This window comes from Desmodus rotundus, chromosome 6 (assembly GCF_022682495.2).
Source record: "Desmodus rotundus isolate HL8 chromosome 6, HLdesRot8A.1, whole genome shotgun sequence".
In the NCBI taxonomy this organism is placed as follows: Eukaryota; Metazoa; Chordata; class Mammalia; order Chiroptera; family Phyllostomidae; genus Desmodus; species Desmodus rotundus.
Genome location: NC_071392.1, coordinates 131,118,703 through 131,137,884, shown reverse-complemented (window position 1 = coordinate 131,137,884; position 19,182 = coordinate 131,118,703). Strand labels below are relative to the sequence as shown.

Sequence of the window (19,182 nt, the reverse complement as noted above, 5' to 3'; positions counted from 1 at the left end):
AAATAAAAAATTTAAAAATACTGCAACACACACAAACTCCAAGCCATCCATTTGTGGCCTATAAATATTAACTTAGCCAGGTGCTTTAAATGATTCTCTATAAAGCCTGCAAAAAGAACATAATGTCAAAGGATGAAATCATGGAAACAATTTGGATTTCATTACAGTCTTAATTATTTTTTAAAATAATCTTTCCATTCCTCAAATTTTTGTTCTGTAGAGTTCTACCTTTTAACCTCTATGGTCCTTTAGATTTCTTTCAAGCATCATTCTACAATTTTTCTTCTGATCATGATCCATCAAAAAATCCTTTTTCATTTTCCAACAAATTTTGCCTATTACGATCCCTAGTATTGCCTAAAACACTTTCTAGTCTACACAGCACCAATTTTCAACTGGTGTGCCACAAGAATTTTTAAAACATGCAATACTTTTCTCTCTCGCTCTAAAATCAATAGATAAAAATTTAAAAACAAGAAAAAACTCTGGCCACGTGGCTCACTTGGTTGAACCATCATCCCGATATGCCAAGACTGTATTTGATTCCCAGTAGGGGCACATGCAAGAATCAACCAATGGATGCATGGATAAATGGAGTAACAAATGGATGTTTCTCTGTCTCCCTTCCTCAGTCTCTCTCTCTCTCAAATCAACAAATAAAAACTAAATATCAACAACAGCAATAAAACATGCAATACCTGATTATTTAGTCAGTGGAACCAACCGCTTTCCCTTTAGATCAGGGGTGTCAAACTCATTTTCACTGGGAGCCATATCAACCTCGTGGTTGCCTTCAAACGGCCGAATGTAATTTTAGGACTGTATAAATGTAACTACTCCTTAACAGTTAAGCGAGAGTTCAGTGCTGCCACCAGGTAGAAATACGGTGCTGGACCAGATAAAACAAGGTGGAGGGCCAGATTCAGCTCGTGGACCTTGTGTTTGCTACCTGTGCTTTAGATTGTCAAATTTAAAAAGTGACAACAGCCAACAACAGCCATCCAGTGTGAAGGAATCAAAATTATACTTTTTTTTGTCAGATTGGCAGAAAGTATTTTTGGTGTGCTACAGAATTTTAGGATAGTTTATGGGTACCATGAAATAAAATAGGTTGAAAATCACTGCTATGGAACGTTGTATTGGACAGCACTTGAATTTAAGGCATGTATTTTATATTCTTCTCACCCACCATCAATAATGAATAAGTGACTTAACTTGAAACTACTTCTATTTGACTAGTTTGCGTAGTTGATCACCATAAATCTCTTGGCTCTACAAAATTTACTCATCGCCAAACCAAGATCAGAGTAGTTTTATGGAAGAATCCCATATAAACTATTCATTTAAACCATCAAATCATAGATTTTCATGATTCTTTTTGACTGTATCATGGATCACTATTAACCGTGGCAAGGCCTTGATAGACTCCAGGGAATATCTATTCTCAGGTGAGCAAAACACCTTATACTAAATGAAAATTAACTGTAAGGATTAGGACTTCACTCACAATTTGATTTTTTTGGTGTTGTCATGCATCTAGAGCCTAACTGATGTTTTGGTCAAAAATTACTCCTGTATGTAATATGCACTTAACTATCATCAGAAGTGTCATATTTTAAAATTACCTCTTTTCTCCTTCAGTTAAATTCAGAATTTAAAATGTGTGATTAGAATAAAAAATAAACCTCTAAAACATAAAACATGCTATGAGAAAAATGTTTACAGAGACTCTTTTATTTTCTAGTGAGGCAAGAGATGGATACTTTTATATTTTAGCTACTGATTGTAACCTTTAAAAATCAATCTCTGGTCCTGGCCAGTGTGGCTCAGTTGGTTGGAGCTGTCATCCCATAGACCAAAAGGGTGCAAGTTTGATCCCTGGTAGGGGTGCGCAGGAGAGGCAACCAGTTGATGTTTTCTTGCCAATCTCCCTTTCTGTCTCTATAAATAGCAATAAAAGTGTCCTTGGGTGAGGATTGAAAAACAATAATCTCTGGTTATCAAGACATAATGCCAAGTCTGATTTAAAACCAGTTCCTAGAAAAATAAAGTACCTAGGAATAAACTTAACCAAGGAGGTGGAAGACCTGTACTCACAAAACTACAGAACACTGAAGAAAGAAATTAAGGAAGACACAAATAAATGGAAGCATATTCCATGTTCATGGATTGGAAGAATTAACATCATCAAAATGGCCATACTACCCAAAGCAATTTATAGATTTAATGCAATCCCTATTAAAGTACCCATGACATATTTCACAGATATAGAACAAATATTTCAGAAATGTATATGGAACAATAAATGACCCTGAATAGCCTCAACAATTTTGAGAAAGAAGAATAAAGCAGGAGGGATCACAATACCTGATATCAAACTATGTTATAAGGCCACTGTAATCAAAACAGCTGGTACTGGCATAGGAACAGACACAAAGATCAATGGAACAGAATAGAGAACCCAGAAAGAAACCCATGTCTCTATGGTCAATTAATATTTGACAAAGGGGGCAGGAGCATAAAATGAAGTAAAAATAGCTTCGTCAATACATGGTGTTAGGAGGTCTGGACAGGTACATGCAAAAAAAAAAAATGAAACTTGACCACCAACTTACACCATACACAAACATAAACTCAATATGGATAAAAGACTTAAATATAAATCATGACACCATGTAAGTCCTAGAGAACATAGGAAAATTTCAGATATTCCACGCAGAAACATTTTCACCAATATGTCCCTTAGGGCAAGGGACATGAAGGAAAGAATAAACAAATGGGACTATATCAAATTAAAAAGCTTCTGTACAGCTAAAGAAAACACCAGCAAAATAAAAAGGGAACCAACCATATGGGAAAACATTTGCCAATGATACCTCAGACATGAGTTTGATCTCCAAAATATATAGAGACCTCACATGACTCCACACCAGGAAGGCAAACAATCCAATTAAAAATTGGGCAAAGGATCTGAACAGACACTTCTTCAAGGAGGACAAGAGGGTCCATAGACATATGAAAGGATATTCAACATCACTAGCCATCAGAGAGATGCAAATTAAAACCACAATGAGATACCACTTCATACCAGTCAGAATGGCCAGCATAAATACATCAACAAACAACAAGTACTGGGAGGTTGTGGAGAAAATGGAACCCTAGTACAATGTTGGTAGAAATGCAGACTGGTGCAACCACTGTGGAAAATAGTATGGAATTTCCTCAAAAATCTAAAAATGGAACAGCCTTTTGATCCAGTTATTCCACTGCTGGGATTACACCCTAAGAATCCTGAAACACCAATTCAAAAGAACCTACACACCCCTATGTTCATAGCAGCGCTATTTACCATAGCCAAGTGCTGGAAACTGCCTAAGTACCCATCAATAAATAAGCAGATCAAAAAACGGTGGTATTTTACATGTTGGAATACTACACAGCAGAAAGAACTCCTACCCTTAACGGCAGCATGGATGGAAATGAAGAGTATTATGCTAAGTGAAATAAGCCAGGTAGTGAAAGACAAATACCATATAATCTCACCTATAAGTAGAACCTAATCAACAAAACAAACAAGGAAAAAAGAGCCAGAGATATGGAAATAATGAACAAACTGACAGGGACCAGAGTGGATGAGGGATAGGGATAATGGAAACAAGGGGAAAGGCCAAGTCAAGGAACACGTATAGGACCCATGGACAAGGACGATGGGGTAGGGAATGTCTTTGGGAGCAGGGCGGAATGAGGGGGGCTGAATGGGGCAAGGTAGAACAATGGGGGGGAATGGGGATGACTGTCACTGAACAATAAAAAAAGGAAAAAAATAATGGCTATAAAAAGAAACTGGTTTCTGTTTCCAATTCTAATTCTCCTCCAAGGTCCCAGGAAGGACAGTATTAACATCCAACTCTCACTGGGGGGTAGAAGAGAAACCTATAGTTGCAGGCTTCCAGATTCTCTGTATCATATCTATATCCGTATCTATATCTACCTCTAATACTTAAAATGATCTTTGTTTCAAAGAGTAGTGCCATCAAAAACTAATTCTATACAGCTGACCACAGAATTTATCCAGTTCTTAAAAATTGGTTACTGGGCTGACTTTACTAAACCCATTTATCACATAATAACTCTTCTGATGGTGCCCACTTAGAGTATCTCCAAACTGGTGTTTGAAGTCAGCCTCAGGAGTAGCTGAGCTTGAATTCCTTCCCTTTGGTATGATGCTTTTAAAAAGCCTAGACATAGAAACTTTTAAATGGAATTAAAAGAGAAAATACAACAGCTAAGATCCTGAAAAGCCCTCCAGCTAACTTCTGTGCAACACTACATCAAATAAGCTAATGTTTTCCATATGGCTAAAGACTGGAATTGAAAGTGCTATTAGAACTGAAGACAATTATGATGGCTTTCTGCTCAGTTTAGACATATTACACCATGATTTTTAGAACAGAATAAGGAAACAAATCTAAAACATGACAAGAAGAATGTTACCCCTCCCTAACATAAAGTGTGAGTGGAGGACAATGGGTTATTTTTAGTTTTACTTTCAGTTAAATAATAAGAATCTAGGAAAAAATTCTAGTAAGGAATACAACTAAGCCACAGAGTGACCTTCTTAGACTTTAACAAAGGTCTAGTGAAAAGAATCCTTTAAGATGAATATGACAATATTTATGCACTGAAATTTAATTCATCATGAGGTTTGAGGTAATACAGTGGCATAATCCTCTGAAAAAATATTTCTGACGTAAAAAGGAATTAACTGTGTGGAAAAGTGACGTTCCAACTCTCTCCTCCATTCACACCTCAAGTCTGTATAGACTGTTCTGCTATTCCTGCATTCCTGTTTTAATTTCTTCTCAATAGAATCATTGAGAAAACAGAAATAGTGATAGTGAACCAGATAGAGGCAATTTCCAATGAAGACCTTAATAAATGACTTTAAAACAAGCATTTTTAGGTTCTAGCCATTATCCACTGATAAAGTGTCGATCTGCTGGCTTCTTTTGTGTTGAACAATCACAGCTTGAAAGCTTCAGAAGATGTTGTCCTCCAGAACTTCAGAGTATTTGATTTACTTAATAAATTTCACTGCTAACCTTACCTGCTTCATATTCTGTTGACCACTCACCAATATAAACTTAATCTTCATAGATAAAATAGTATATATTTTCATAGCAGCAAGTCTGTATCCATTACTGTGAAATTTATTTTCAAGGGAATTTGATGTTCCCTCATGCATGAAGTTATTTATTTGCTCCCAAAGTAACTTCATTTGCAAACTGTCAGTAAAGTTCATAGCTCTCTATTAAAATTCAAGCCACTCTGTCATGTAAATACAATTGGATGGCGAAATCTCACCACCTTCATGGCAGTCGTCAAAAACCTTTAAAAGAAAAAAGCTTATATTCAAACTGAAGTTTTAAAATTATTATACCTCTAGGTACTGTCAAATTAAATGTCAACTATAACTCAAATTTCTGTTAATGCAATATATAAAAGCATCTAAGACCCAACTATTTCAAGTGCTATTAAAAACAAAACTTTCAAAAAAAAAAAAAAACTTTCAAATTGAAAGATTGGGACTGTACTTAAGAACATACTATAACAGGACCTGCTCTATGATCATAGAATTACTTAATGGGAATTCTTTTACTATACCATAAAGATGAGCATGTTCACCTGCCCACTGGTAAAAAGGCTATCAGTGGGTAACACAGGAATACAAGAAGGAAGACCTATACATAAGAATGACTTAATTTTGACTTACCAAATGTTTCATGTTTAGCTTTCCTTTTTGTGAAGGGATGCTGAAAAGAATTCCTAATATGCTAGCCTTTTCTCTAATAATTGAAACCATGGCATAGAGTGCTTAGATGTATAAAAGGGACCAGTCTCATAAAATAAAACATAGACTAGCAGCCCAAGAATATAAATGTGATGAGGGCTGGGATAGTGCCTGTAGCACACAGTTGACACTCATAAGCTAAATGGGAATGAATGAATGAAGAATGTTGGAGCATGGTTGTTACTTCTAAGCTACATGCTCTTAGGTCTTCCTTAGCTTAACTTCCCTTCTAACCTAAGAGGAAATGATACCGCTAGCTCAAAAAGACACAAGGAGGATTAAATGAAACCACATAAATCTTCAAAAATATGTCTGGCCATGGTACATTCTCAACAAATCTTACTTCCACCCTACTCAGGTTAAATGATTAATGCTTGTCAAAAAGTGTCTATTTCAGGGCCAACACAAATTTCTTATATAAGGCAAGATTTGTTCATTAAATGTCTGTTATCAGGGTTACATGGAGGTTTGAGATCTTGGTCAACCCTGAGAGTGAGAAAACTGGGGTGTGCTTTTGCTGGCACATTATGTGGCAGTCAGGTGTAAAGTGAAGTCACTTTAACTCACCGGACAGAGTCCACAGGGAGCCCGAACCAAACCCGTAGGTGGGATGATTGGATTGACTGCCCTGTAGAGTTTCATGTGTCCATCTACACTGCCAACTGTGCCTTCTTTTGCAGCGATGATAGTCATCTCCACTTTCCCATCATAGATGAGTGTATTCAAGATGGTTTCAATGTCCTCCATGGACAATTCTACCTATAAAAGGGGATGTATGAAAAAGGAAACAAAAAAGACAAGGAGACATTCTTTTGGAGGGGGTTAAAAACAGTATAGGGTCACAATTCCTTAGCAAAATGGGGAAGCATTATGCTGGGAAGTAATCAAAAGTACAAAGAGGTTGAACAATGGTCCAAATTAGCACAAACCACTCATGCTGGGGACAGAACTCTTACCTCAAACTGAGTTTGACACTTTCTGATATATTTACTCTCATAAGTAAAATCTAGAAGTCTTGTAAAGTAACATTTGTTTGGCAAGAACTTGATAGAGATTCATAAAATGCATGAGCAGAATGGTACTTTAGACATCAAACAATCTTTAGTCAAAATTCATTTTTTTAATAAATGAGAAATTTGGAAAATGAAAATGACTCCTCCAAGTGTCCACTTCAATTTCTTCTCCAACTGTGAAAAGTATCCAGCACAATTTCCTTATGTATAGGCCTTAAAAAGTATGATAACACTGCTTGCTTCTCGTAAGATGGAAAATACCAATAAATGACAATGGACACAATGACTTATGTTTAGCACACATGTTGAAATGTGCCTGACAAAGTCAAGAACTTAACAGAACAGACTTTTCAATTCTGATGGTGAAATGCACTGCCAGGCCTCCACTCTGCTGCTCTATCTCCGAAGCTCACATACAGTTAAGCAATGCCAATGGCAATGACCATGTCTGCCTAACTGGCTCAGGACAGTGCTTTCTCAAAGTCGGTTCTGCAGAATGTTTACAGGTTATCACCTGAAAAAAGGGTCTAAATCAAATATTTTTGGAACACATTGTAAACTATACCCCTATGACAAACAAGTTTTTAAAAGTAAGATTAAAATTAGAAACTAAGTTCTGACCTTACTGATTCCCAATTCACAGATATATTTCCATACTTCATGTGATGAAGCAAAAGAACTATTTCTTTGTATCATCGGATTTTGTTTGCTTTCTCGTGCTGTTTCTGCCTATAAGGGTAGAAACATAAATCTCAGGAAGAATACTAGCGTTTTCTAAATATAATTTATACAGAGCAAAATCAACAGCAGAAAATATTTTGTTTAGTACATGACTGTTAACTCAATTATGCCTTACCTTGGTTTGCAGGAACTTAAAACACTGTTGGTTAAGCACCTCTACAAATTCAGATTCAAAATCCTGGTCACTGTACCAGGCTCCACCAGTCACAGACCGGTCAGGTTGTAGGTTATACAGCATATACACCTTCTTTTTTGAGGCCTAGGAAAAAACATGCACAGCAGCTGTAGTTATAAGCTCACAGTCTCCCAAAGCTGGGACTGGGGGGAGGGGCAACAAAAAATTGTTTTAATAACTTTAGATTTACAGAATTATTGTAAAAAATGGTATAAAATTTCCATTTACCTTGTAATGGTTTCCTTATTATTGATGTCTTACATGAATAGGGTACATTTGTCAGAATTAATGAACCAATATTGATATATTATTATGAACTATACTACACTTTATTCATATTTCCTTAATTTTTCCATAATGTCCCTTTTATGGCTCAAGATTCTATCCAAGATACCACATTAGACTTAGTTGTCAAGGCTCCTGAGGCAATTTCTAGTTGTGACAATTTCTCAGTCTTATTGATGAACTTGCCAGTTTTGAGAATTACTTGTCAGGTATTCTATAGGATGCCCTTAATTGGGATTTGTATGTTTTTCTGATGATTAGACTGGCAAAAAAGACCACAGAAGTCAAATGACCTTCTTATCACATCATATCAAGAGTATGTGATTATCATCAAGTGATGATTGATAAGTCAACATTATGACTTATCAGTGTTGATGTTAACCTTAATTTCCTGGCTAAAAGTAGTGATGCTCACTATTCCTCACTGTAGTTACTTTTTTTCCTGCCCTTTCTTTGGACAGTCACAGTTAAGAACTGGGAATTATGTTTCACTTCCTTTAGGGAGGAGTGTCTATATAAATTATTTGGAGTTTTTCTGCATGAAAGATTTGTCCAATCTGACCCATTTATTTATTCAAACATTTATCTGTTGGCATGGATTCATGAATATTTATACTACTTTATTCTGCAATCTTGAAAACATGATACTAAGTGAAAGAAGGCAGACACAAAAGACCATATATTGTATAATTCCATTTATAGAAAATGTCCAGAATAGGCAAATCTATAGAGACAGAAAGCACATTAGTGGTTGTCAGGGCCTGGGGGCAGGGAAGCTAGGGAGTGATTGCTAATGGGGTCACATTTTGGGGTGAAAAAAATGTTCTAAAATTAAAGAATGTGATAGTTATATTTTTTTCTGTGAAAACACTAAAACCCAATAAATCATACACTTTAAGAGGATTAATTTTATGATATGTAAGTTATATCTTAATGAAGCTATTAAAAATAAAGAAGTAGGAGAATTGTCAAAATCAAGCTAGGTGATGGGTATGTGGGGATTCATTATGTCATTTTCTTTACTTTTGTATTGATAGGAAATTATCCATTAAAAATATGGAAGAGAAATAACATTCTAACTTAAGCAGTGGTATGACATAAATATTGATTAAATAAAATCAAATGAATATTAAATCTTTTTTTTTTTTTTTTGCAGTTCACCTGATTTTTAAAAAACATTACTTTTCAATTGAAGTTAACATTCAATATTAGTTTACATTATTTTCAGGTACACAGCATAGTGGGTACAGACAATCATATACCTTACAAAGTGATCCTCCCGATATTTCAAGTACCCACCTGGCACCATGATAGTTATTACATTATTGACTATATTCCCTACCCTGTACTTTACATCCCTGTAACTATTTTGTAACTACTAATCTATACTTCTTATACACTTCACCTTTGCACCCAGCCTACCAACTCTTCCTCCCCTCTGGCAACCAGCAGTTGCTTCTCTGTATCTATGACTCTGTTTCTATTTTGTTTATTCATGTATTTTTTTCTTTAGGTTCCACATATAAGTAGAATCATGTATTTTCTTTGTCTTTCTTTATCTAATTTCACTTAGCATAATACTCTCTAGGTCCATCTATGCTGTCACCAATGATAAGCTTCCATTCTTTTTTATGGCTGAGTCATATATATGTATTTCAATCACTACTTTTTTATCTATCCATCTAATTGATGGGAACTTGGGTTGCTTCCATACATTTGCTATTATAAATAATGCTGCAATGAACATAGGGGTGCACATATTGTTTTGAATCAGTGTTTTGGGTTTCTTCAGATATTTACCCAGAAGTGGAACTACTGAGTTATAAGGCAGTTCCATTTTTAATTGTTTTGAGGAACCTTCATACTGTTTCTCATAGCAGCTGTACCAATTGCATGAATATCAAATTCTTAAATGCTAAAATTTGTGTTCAAGCCAACTTTAGTCTAGGGGAATCCTGGCTCCTCTGATGCCTAAATCAGTGAGGTCAACAGCAGATGTCTCTGATGGACCCAGCTCTGGAGTATGGAGTCCCTGAAGGACATGATGGGTGGGCGGGATGAGGAGGAGAAACACTATCTGCTGGAACAGATGCTCCAACAGAGCCGGGATCTTTCTCTGACTTGTTCAATAATGTATCCCAAGCACAAAAACAGTGCCTGGCACATCGCAAACACACAATAGATATTTGTTCAATGAGTAATCTAACATGTCAGGATGAGGTAAATTCTCTTATATATCACAAAATCCAGGAAAAATGTTATGATTTCAAAAATTCTGTCCTGAATAGCTTTAGATTTTTGAGTGGTTAGACAATTACACAGTGCCATATCTAACTAAGCAGCACCTCCAAACCAATGAGCTAAATTTTTAAAAATCTTTTTTGATCAGTTGCTTTAAATCACAACATAGCTTAAATAACAATAAAAAAAAAACCCTGAAATATACTTGGAGCAATATTATGTACAGCCAACATTTGAGAGAAGAAAAGAGAACACTACTCACTGCCACAGACTTAACAGCTTTGATAAGCTTTTTACTTTCCAAATTCTTTAGAATTTTGTTAATTTCTGTTAATGGCAAATTACTTTTGTACCGGATATCTCTGCTCCATATTCCTATGAGAAAGTAAAGTAAAATAAGTTGAAAACTCTAGGATTTGTGTTTATAATCTCCATTGCTTATATCTCATTCCAAAACTAGCAAAATATATATGTATATACTCCTAGTGCTTAGCTATTGGAAAAATTAAGTGACTTAGAGGAAAGAATCTCAGATAGAGTAACAAAAATATGCAAAAACAATACCTAAGTTATATGTTCTATTTAGCAACCAAAAATTTCTTGGAATCCTAACGTGGAACCTTTTAAAAAACAAATGAAAAGGACATTTTTGTAATGAAAGAAAAATGTTGAATGTGACTGAATTAATGCAGTTTTGCACTATATAATGACATCTCACTCAATGATAAACTGCATACATACTGATAGTCCCATAAGATTATAATAGAACTGAAAGTTCTATCACCTGGTGACGTCACAGCTGTTCTAATGTAGCCCAACTCATTACTTATGTGTTTGTGGTGATGCTGGTGTAAACAAACCTGCCAGTTGTATAAAAGTACAGCATGTACAATTACGTACAGTACATAATACTTGATGATGGTAAGTGACTATGTTACTGATGTATGTATTTACTTTTTGTCATAAGTTTAGAGTACACTCTTTTCACTTATAAAAAAAGTTTGCTGTAAAACAGTGTGCTGTAGTAACCTCATACAAATCAGATTTACTGTGTCTGTTGATTGTACCCTTTTCTCTAGTGCCTGATTTAATCTCATGTTGTTTTCTACATGAGATTAGTAACATGCTATATAGGCTTGTAGCTTAGGAGCAATAGTCTACACTATTATAGTCTAGGTGTGTAGTAGATTTATATCATCTAAGTTTACTTTTTTTAAATTTTTATTTATCGATTCGAGAGAGAGGAAGAGAGAGAAACATCAACTTATTATTCTACTTATTTATGTACATACTCATTGGTTGCTTCTTCTATGTACCCTGACTGAGGATTAAACCCACAACCTTGGCTTATCAGAACAATGCTATAACGAACTGAGCTACCCAACCAGGATGGTTTATACCATCTATGTTTAAGTGAACTTTATGATGTTTGCAAAATGATAATGAAATCACCTAACAATGCATTTTTAGAACTTATCCATGTAGTTAAGTGGTGCTTGACTATATTGTCTCTTCCATTCCCTCCTGCACCTCAATCTTTGTTTTTTATAAATTTCACTTCAGATAATATATGTGAAAAACAAACAAGTTTGGGGTGGGTCAGCTGCCATCTTCAAGGGAGAACAAAAACCCCTTTATGACAGCCCCTCTGTCCATTATTTATACAATACTATATTGGGGAAATGAACAATAGGAAGATTATAGTTCTTACAGCCAGTAAAAGTCCTGCACAGAAAGCTATAATTTTTCTTTCAAAGAAGGAAATAGTGAAAATGGGAATTTTATGTGAAAATACTTTGCTCTATTTTCTTCACAACAGAGAAGCATAATGAGATAGGAAGAATTTTTTTTAATAGAGAATGGCTTTTTCATAGATCTATTTAAAAATTTTTAATTAAACTTTCTAATTAATACATATAAGAATTACATGGTTTCAGATTATATCATAAATGTTAAAGCTAACAGATCAAATAGATCCTAAATTGTAGTAACAGCAATTTAGATATAGTTCTTCTATGAAGATAGAGGAACTAAAAAGTTGTTGAGGGACGTAGTCAGACTGCCACACTGCACTACACATCTCTCTCTCTCTCTTTTTTTTTTGGCAAACCCAAACAGATGTTATTATCTACAATTTACAGAGAAGATGAAGAAAATAAGGCTTCCAAAGTACAGAGAATGAGGATTAAAAAAAAAAGAACCTTAAGTTTTAATTTATTTTGGATAATACAATCACATAGTTCAACATTCAGAACTAACTTTCCATCCCTACCCACAGTCATCTAACTCCTGCCTCCTTCGAGGCAACAATGACATCACTCCATGAGTCCTTTAACCATATATACAGTACAGGGTAGGGCAAAAGTAGACTTACAGTTGTTCATATGGAAAATAATACAATAATTAATAAATAATAATAGAAGAATAAACTGTTTTGCATACTCACAATTGTAAACCTACTTTTTCCCTACCCTGTATATGTGTACAGTATATTTCCCTCTCCTTTTTACATAAATGGCAGTATACACATGATCCATACCCTGGGAAGACAGGATCTCAGTTTCTATATCTAGTCCTAAAGTCAATGTTTTTTTCTGCTTCTTCCTTCATATGCTTACCTTTATTTCCTGCATCCTCTATGATCTGATATACTAGTTTTTCTTGGTTATCTGATCCCTTCATTTTACTGCAGGGGAATAAAGTAGAATTAAAAAGGCAAAGAGACATACAATAATCTAATAATTTACATGACTACTTAAATGAATTAGCAGACAAAGTCATCACATTGATTTATTTACAAAAAAAAAAAAAAAAAAAAAGGTCATACCTTAAAAAGAATGAGACAAGTTAAAAGAAACAAGTTGCAAAACAGTGAGGCTAGTCCTGACTGGTGTGGCTTAGTGGGTTGGGCATGGTCCCAAAAACCAGAAGGTCGCTGGTTCAATTTCTGGTCAGGGCACAGAACTGGGATATGGGCCAGGTCTCCAGCTGGGGGCATGCAAGAGGCACCTGACTGATGTTTCTCCAGCACACTGATGTTTCTTTCACTTTTTTCCTCCCTCCCTCACCCTCTCTAAAAATAAATAAATAAAATCTTAGGAAAAAAACAGTATGGATAGCATGATCCTATTTTTGTTTAAAAGAGATTATATATAAATATATAAGCATCTGTATGTATTTATATATATCTAGAAGAAAAGATATATACCAAATTATTAACAACAGTTATCTCTGGGAAATAGAACTCATGATAGGAGGCAGGGATGATGTGCAGGAGGTTTACATTATGCTATTCTGTATTGGCTTTTTTTCAAAAGCATATATTGCTTTTGTAATAATTATAGGTTTTTTAAAGATTTTATTTATTTATTTTTAGAGAGAGGGGAAGGGAGGGAGAAAGAGGGAAACAAACATCAATGTGTGGTTGCCTCTTGTGCACCCCCTACTGGGGACCTGGCCTGCAAACCAGGCCTGTGCCCCAACTGGGAATTGAACCAGTGACCCTTTGATTTGCAGGCCAGCAATCAATCCACTGAGCCACACTGGCCAGGGTAAAAGTTTTCTTAAAATGATATAATTTGGTGCTTACCCAGCATTCTGAGAATCCTTTATTCTATAGAGAAGGCCTGTATTGCTCCTTAAGAGATCCAACTGACCCTAAATTTTTAAAATAGAAAATAGCAGTTAATTGCTTTGTAGATACACCAAATCCAATGACAAATGTCAATGACTGCATTGTTTAATGTTTTACACAGACTAAAATATTCTACCTCTTGTTATTTGTCAGTTCCACACTTGAGATTTAAGTTTTTGCCTACCTATCACATGAAGTGTATTTTTAAAAACTTAGCTCTTTATCTCATCATTTTCTAAAATATTAACACCTAACAATTACCTACAGGCTAGATCCTGGCTTAGTTATATGATCAATGCGTAAAAATTATAAACAAGCAGCTGTAGAATAATAGAAAAAATCTGTACTCAAATTAAAATAAACTCAATAAATATAATACAAATAAAATATAATTTATGTAATATAAAGTTGAAATAAAGGCTGACATGCATATTCCTTCAGATGATGAAATAAAAGTTACAAAGTTAATAATGACATTTACTGATATGTGTGATTTCTATTATGTTACAGGAAAATTAGGCAGAAAGTTCAACCAATGAATAAAAGACCTGCAATTTTGTTGTTCTGTAATGAGTCAAAAGTAAAATAAAGCATGTCTGACATATGCTTCTGAATTTCCTTGGGTCTGAACTTAGGAAGACCCAGATGGCTTTACCACTGGGTTTCTGGTAGTATGGGGAAGCCATGGCTAAGACTGGCTAAGACCCATGATTTGAAAATGGGTTTACCTATGGCTTAACAGTAATACCTCCCCACTGACTCCACTAAGCGGCAAAACTGAACCACAAAGCTCAATTTAAAGGCTCCATTCAGTCTTTTAATTCAACCAAGAACATTTAATGAACACCAGTCTATGATTGTTGTTTGGGGGGTACAAACATGAATTCTAAGAGAGAATCACACAGCTAACTTTAATACAATCTGGTTGGTGTTAAGAGAGAGGTAAGTGCCCAGGCCAGTGTGGCTCAGTTGATTGGAACGTCATCCCATAAACTGAAAGGTTGCAGATTTGATTCCCAGTCAAGACACATGCCTGGGTTGCAGGTCTGGTCCCCGGTTGGGCCAAGTACAAGAGGCAACCAATTGATGCTTCTCTCTCACATCAGTATTTCTCTCCCTCCCTACCCCTCTCTCTAAAATAAGCATATCCTGGGGTGACCTAATCAGGAATTCAGGGAGGCTTCCTGGAGACAACAGCAGAGCTGAGTCTTGAAGGATAATGAGAAGTTAGTCAGTCTGTGAAGAATGGGAAGAAGGGCCTTCCCTTTTAAGCAGGGAAGACTGCTTAAGCAAAGGATCTGGGGCACACAACAGGATAATGTGGTAGGAAACCAAGAAGAATCTGTTCCCTTTGAAACCTAACTTTTGAGGCACAATGATGACAAAAGATAAGGCAGGTAAGGAAGGCAGGGGCTTAATGTGGTCAATTCATGGGTTTGGACTTGAATCTCTACTGTTGAAAAAGAAGCATTTCTGGTAGGTAAGTGACTTAGTCAGATCTGTATTTAAGGCAGATCAGGCTATCTTCTCTGAGGCGGACGGAGCCAGGAAAGCCAGTTAGGATGCAATGTAATAGTCCAGGTAAAAGCTAAGAGCCTGAATACATGTGGGCGTAGTAGGAATGGAAATAGCTGGACAATTTGAGACTTATTTAAAAGCTAAAATCAGTAATACTTTGTGATTTACTAATAATCACTCTTTTGCTTAAAATTCTTTAATAGGTCCACCATTGCCTACAACCCATAAGCCAATAGGACTGGCAGTAGGTGGGGTCCATCACAGAGGTGGTAAAAGAAAGTAAGGTACTGAGGATGATTTTCAGACAGAAAGGGAATGGTTGAAAGGGTGGTCACAGAACAAAAACAAGTTTCCATTGCCACAAACTCCCAGCATTCTTTCCTCTATCCTTCCTAGAGCTGAAGACCTTCGTCAACATGAATTGACTAGAAAGCATCAACAGTCCCTTTTCCTGGTGCTAAAACAAGGGTCAGCAATCTAGGCCACTGTTTTTACAAACAGTTTTATTGGGACACTGCCACGTCCATTTATTTAGATGTGGACCATAGCTATTTTCTTGAAAAATTGATCTATTGTGACAGAAACCAAATGGCCCAACAAAGCCTAAAATGTATACTATCTGGCACTTTTGTTTTTAAAGATTTTAATTATTTATTTTTAGAGAGAGGGGAAGGGAGGGAGAAAGAGAGGGAGAGAAACAGTGTATCAGTTACCTCATACATGCTCTGACTGGAGACCAAACCTGCAACCCAGGCATGTGCTCTGACCAGGAATCAAACCAGAGACCTTTCACTTTGCAGGACAATGCTCAACCAACTGAACCACACTGGTAAGGGCTGCTATCTGGCACTTTATACAAAAAGTTTGCCAACCCCTGAGCTAGAACGTTGAAGGGAACAGTTTAACAGAAAGGTTACCTGTCCTCAAATCTCCATATCCAGAGCCCTTAGAAATCCAATAAAGCTGATAGATTTAAAAAGTGTAACAGCCTTCAGATGAGCCCTTAGTATAGAAATCTTTTACTTAATTGCCACTAAGCAAACTGAAATGCTCTCGGGACATGGCAGTTTTGATGATAGAGGAAAGGAAGGAGAAATAGGTGATTTAGAGCATGGGGTACTACTAGGTAGGGTGTTTTGAGACAGTAGAGGAGAATAAAGATAAGAGCAGGTAGAAGGGATTCGCTGGAAAAAAAAAAAGCCCACTGTTATCACTTGGGGCACAGCCTGCCCTTCTTCCCAGAGGCCCAACACTGATCACATTCAACTGGACTCATTCCTACCTCTTGAATTGCTCAATGTGAGATTGTGGAGAATGATACCCAAATAAGTTGGCTCTGTGATGACTCAGAAAAATCAGGGGGATATATTTCATAGGGAATGTCCCAACACCAGTAGGAAGAAAACAGGTGAGTAGAGACTATGTCTATATACCTTTATGTATCTTAATGACAATTAGGTTAAGAAATACAACAGTTAAACAAAATACATTTATTTCATTTGTCTTGTAAAATGATTAATAATTATTTTCTCTTTCCTCAATTCAGGCAGTCTGAGCTGTTTCCTGGTTTAGAATCTTATCAGTCACAACCTAACATACCTTCTAATGTTTTTATGACTAATAATAGAAATGACAATGGTAATTTAAAAATAGTAATTACATTAACTAGTTGGATTCACCTTACCATGGACAATAGTCTATTGATTGCCACTGCCCGCTGCTGAGCTTCTATATGAGGCATTTCATTTTGAATTACTTGGTCTGTGATTCCATGAGGAAATTGGTGACATAAATCTATAATCCTAGGAACAAAGACATTAATGACATTATTCATGTTTTTAGTTATTTTTAAGAGGCAGTGGGGGAAAATACTAGTAAAACAATTTGAGATTGTGTCTTTTTTCACATTTGGGTTTCTATGATGGTTCTGAATCAAAGCTTGCAAAATGTTTATAATTACTTAAGGGAAATATTTTATTTCACTAATGTGAACTTTAGAACAAAAATCAAATGAAAACAGAAAAAATCTTAATGCTGCGACTTCAATTTCCTCAGACACAAGTATGACAAAAGTAAGAAACCGTGCATTGGACAGCCATAAGTCTGCAAGCAGGAGACAAGTCAGATACTTCTGGTGGGAAGCCAAAATTTATTAACAATTCACAACTGAGGCCTGCTTTTAGAATTATCTCTACCAAACAAAAAAAAAGCTCAAATTTTCACCTTGTCATGGGATCATTATATATTATTCATAACAGTTTGAAAAAGTTGGTTCTTTTAAAACTATATGGTAACCTAAAAATAGCAGTGCAATGATAGAGAATATAAAATTGAGAGAGGCTTTAGGTGCCCTACAATCTTGACTTAAATACTGCACCAAAACCATCTTTGGCTAAATGCTGCTTTTTAATCATAAACTGCACCCTAACTTCGTCCAAACGTTCTGTCGTGGGAGTTACTATAGCTATAAGAGCGATCTTAGATCAGAACATGTATCCTCTCGTTCTACTGTAAAAACGGCGTCTGAGCATCGACCAACCTTAACTCAGGAAGGCAGCGCATCATAAAATTTCCCGAACAGCATTGCCACAAATACACAAAGTTGCAGACTGTCACCTTCCTTTCGAACTTCTTAAAGAGATTTGCTCTCCAGGGGGTGAGGTGGCGTGTGCGGGGGGGGGGGGGGGGGGCGGGGGGGGTTCAAGGCCGGCAACCCCCTTCTTAAGCGCTCACTGAACTTGTTCCGGTATCCCCCGAAAGTCCCCGGAGAAAGGATCCCGCTGCCCAAATGACCCGCCGCCTGCGAGGCTCCCAAGCCGGGAACCTAGCCTCACCCACTAATTTACCTGTTCTCTATTTCTACCGGATCCGCGTCCGGCGGCTGCAGCTTCACCTTCACCTCAGCCATGAAGATGTAGTTCCACTCCTACGGGGAAGACAAGCTCACAGCAGCCTGATATCAAACAGCGGCACTGGAAAACCGGGGAAGACAGCACCAGGCCTGGGAGGTGGGCCTTCTTCCCCTTGTCGCAGCCGGTCCTTCGTTGTCTGTCGGCTTGAGGTGGCCAAACTGCGCCTGCTCCCCCTCACTCACCGGCGCTTCTACGTCCTCTTAATTCTTTTCTTCCAGAATGTCTTTGCCTGTCGGGCGAACGAGCCTAGTTCCCTCATTCTGAGTTGAGAGACGCCACTTATTAGCACCTTTCCGACCTCTGTGAAGGCTTATTCTCGGATGCCTACGGTGAAGCCTTAGGAAAGGAGCGTCAGGCGGGTACCCTTGTCCTAGTCAAGCCTCAAAGGCGGGGCTCGTTGCTAGGAACCGGGTTTCCACCAATTACCTGCCTAGCTCTCAGTAGGCGGGGCGCGGCTCGCAGCGTCTTTGGTAACCGAAACCTTGGCGAAGGAGAAGGCCGGAGGCAGTGAGAGGTGTGTTTCCTGGATGGGGACTGCAGAGGTACCTCGGGGGTCTCAATTCGGTCCCGGTGGCTGCAGGTGGCGGCGGAGGAGGACCTCCCACACTCCTGTCGAGAGGGAGAGAGAGTGTCTGATTGCCCGTAATAGGCAGGAATCGGGACCAGACGGGGTTCCGGATTCGAGTGGCAAAGGGGCAGTGAGGGAGATGGAGTTGGGGCTTGGGCGTGCCGTTTTCCCCTCACTGTCACTTGGACCTGTCGGATCGGTCTACTCCTTGATCCCCGTTGCTTGATGCCCACTTGCCGCCCCA

The 19,182-nt window shown here is 37.2% G+C and overlaps 1 protein-coding gene across 2 annotated transcripts; it reads right to left on the bottom strand.

The window, feature by feature from the left end:
* Positions 1-7: 7 nt before the first annotated feature.
* Positions 8-18,732, bottom strand: POLR3F (RNA polymerase III subunit F). Of its 2 annotated transcripts, XM_024559779.3 has the most exons (9): positions 18,305-18,732; positions 17,143-17,260; positions 13,896-13,963; positions 12,925-12,992; positions 10,569-10,681; positions 7,721-7,864; positions 7,486-7,593; positions 6,419-6,610; positions 8-5,389 (listed from the first exon to the last, which is right to left on the bottom strand). In XM_024559779.3, the coding sequence occupies exons 1-9, from the start codon at positions 18,364-18,366 to the stop codon at positions 5,312-5,314; spliced, it is 951 nt and encodes a 316-aa protein (XP_024415547.1). In that variant the 5' UTR covers positions 18,367-18,732; the 3' UTR covers positions 8-5,311. The 2 variants fall into 2 exon arrangements, with proteins under 2 accessions (XP_024415547.1, XP_045050911.1); XM_045194976.2 differs by lacking the exon at positions 7,486-7,593.
* Between the last annotated feature and the right edge of the window lie 450 nt (positions 18,733-19,182).

Excerpts from the sequence above, each read along its gene's own strand:
- POLR3F (XM_024559779.3), bottom strand. The coding sequence starts at position 18,366 with ATGGCTGAGGTGAAGGTGAAGCTGCAGCCGCCGGACGCGGATCCGGTA. Across the intron at positions 10,682-12,924 it reads AGAGGATGCAGGAAATAAAG|GAATATGGAGCAGAGATATC; the intron begins GTAAGCATATGA and ends ACTTTCTCATAG. Across the intron at positions 7,865-10,568 it reads AAGCTGTTAAGTCTGTGGCA|GCCTCAAAAAAGAAGGTGTA; the intron begins GTGAGTAGTGTT and ends GTTTTTTCCTAG.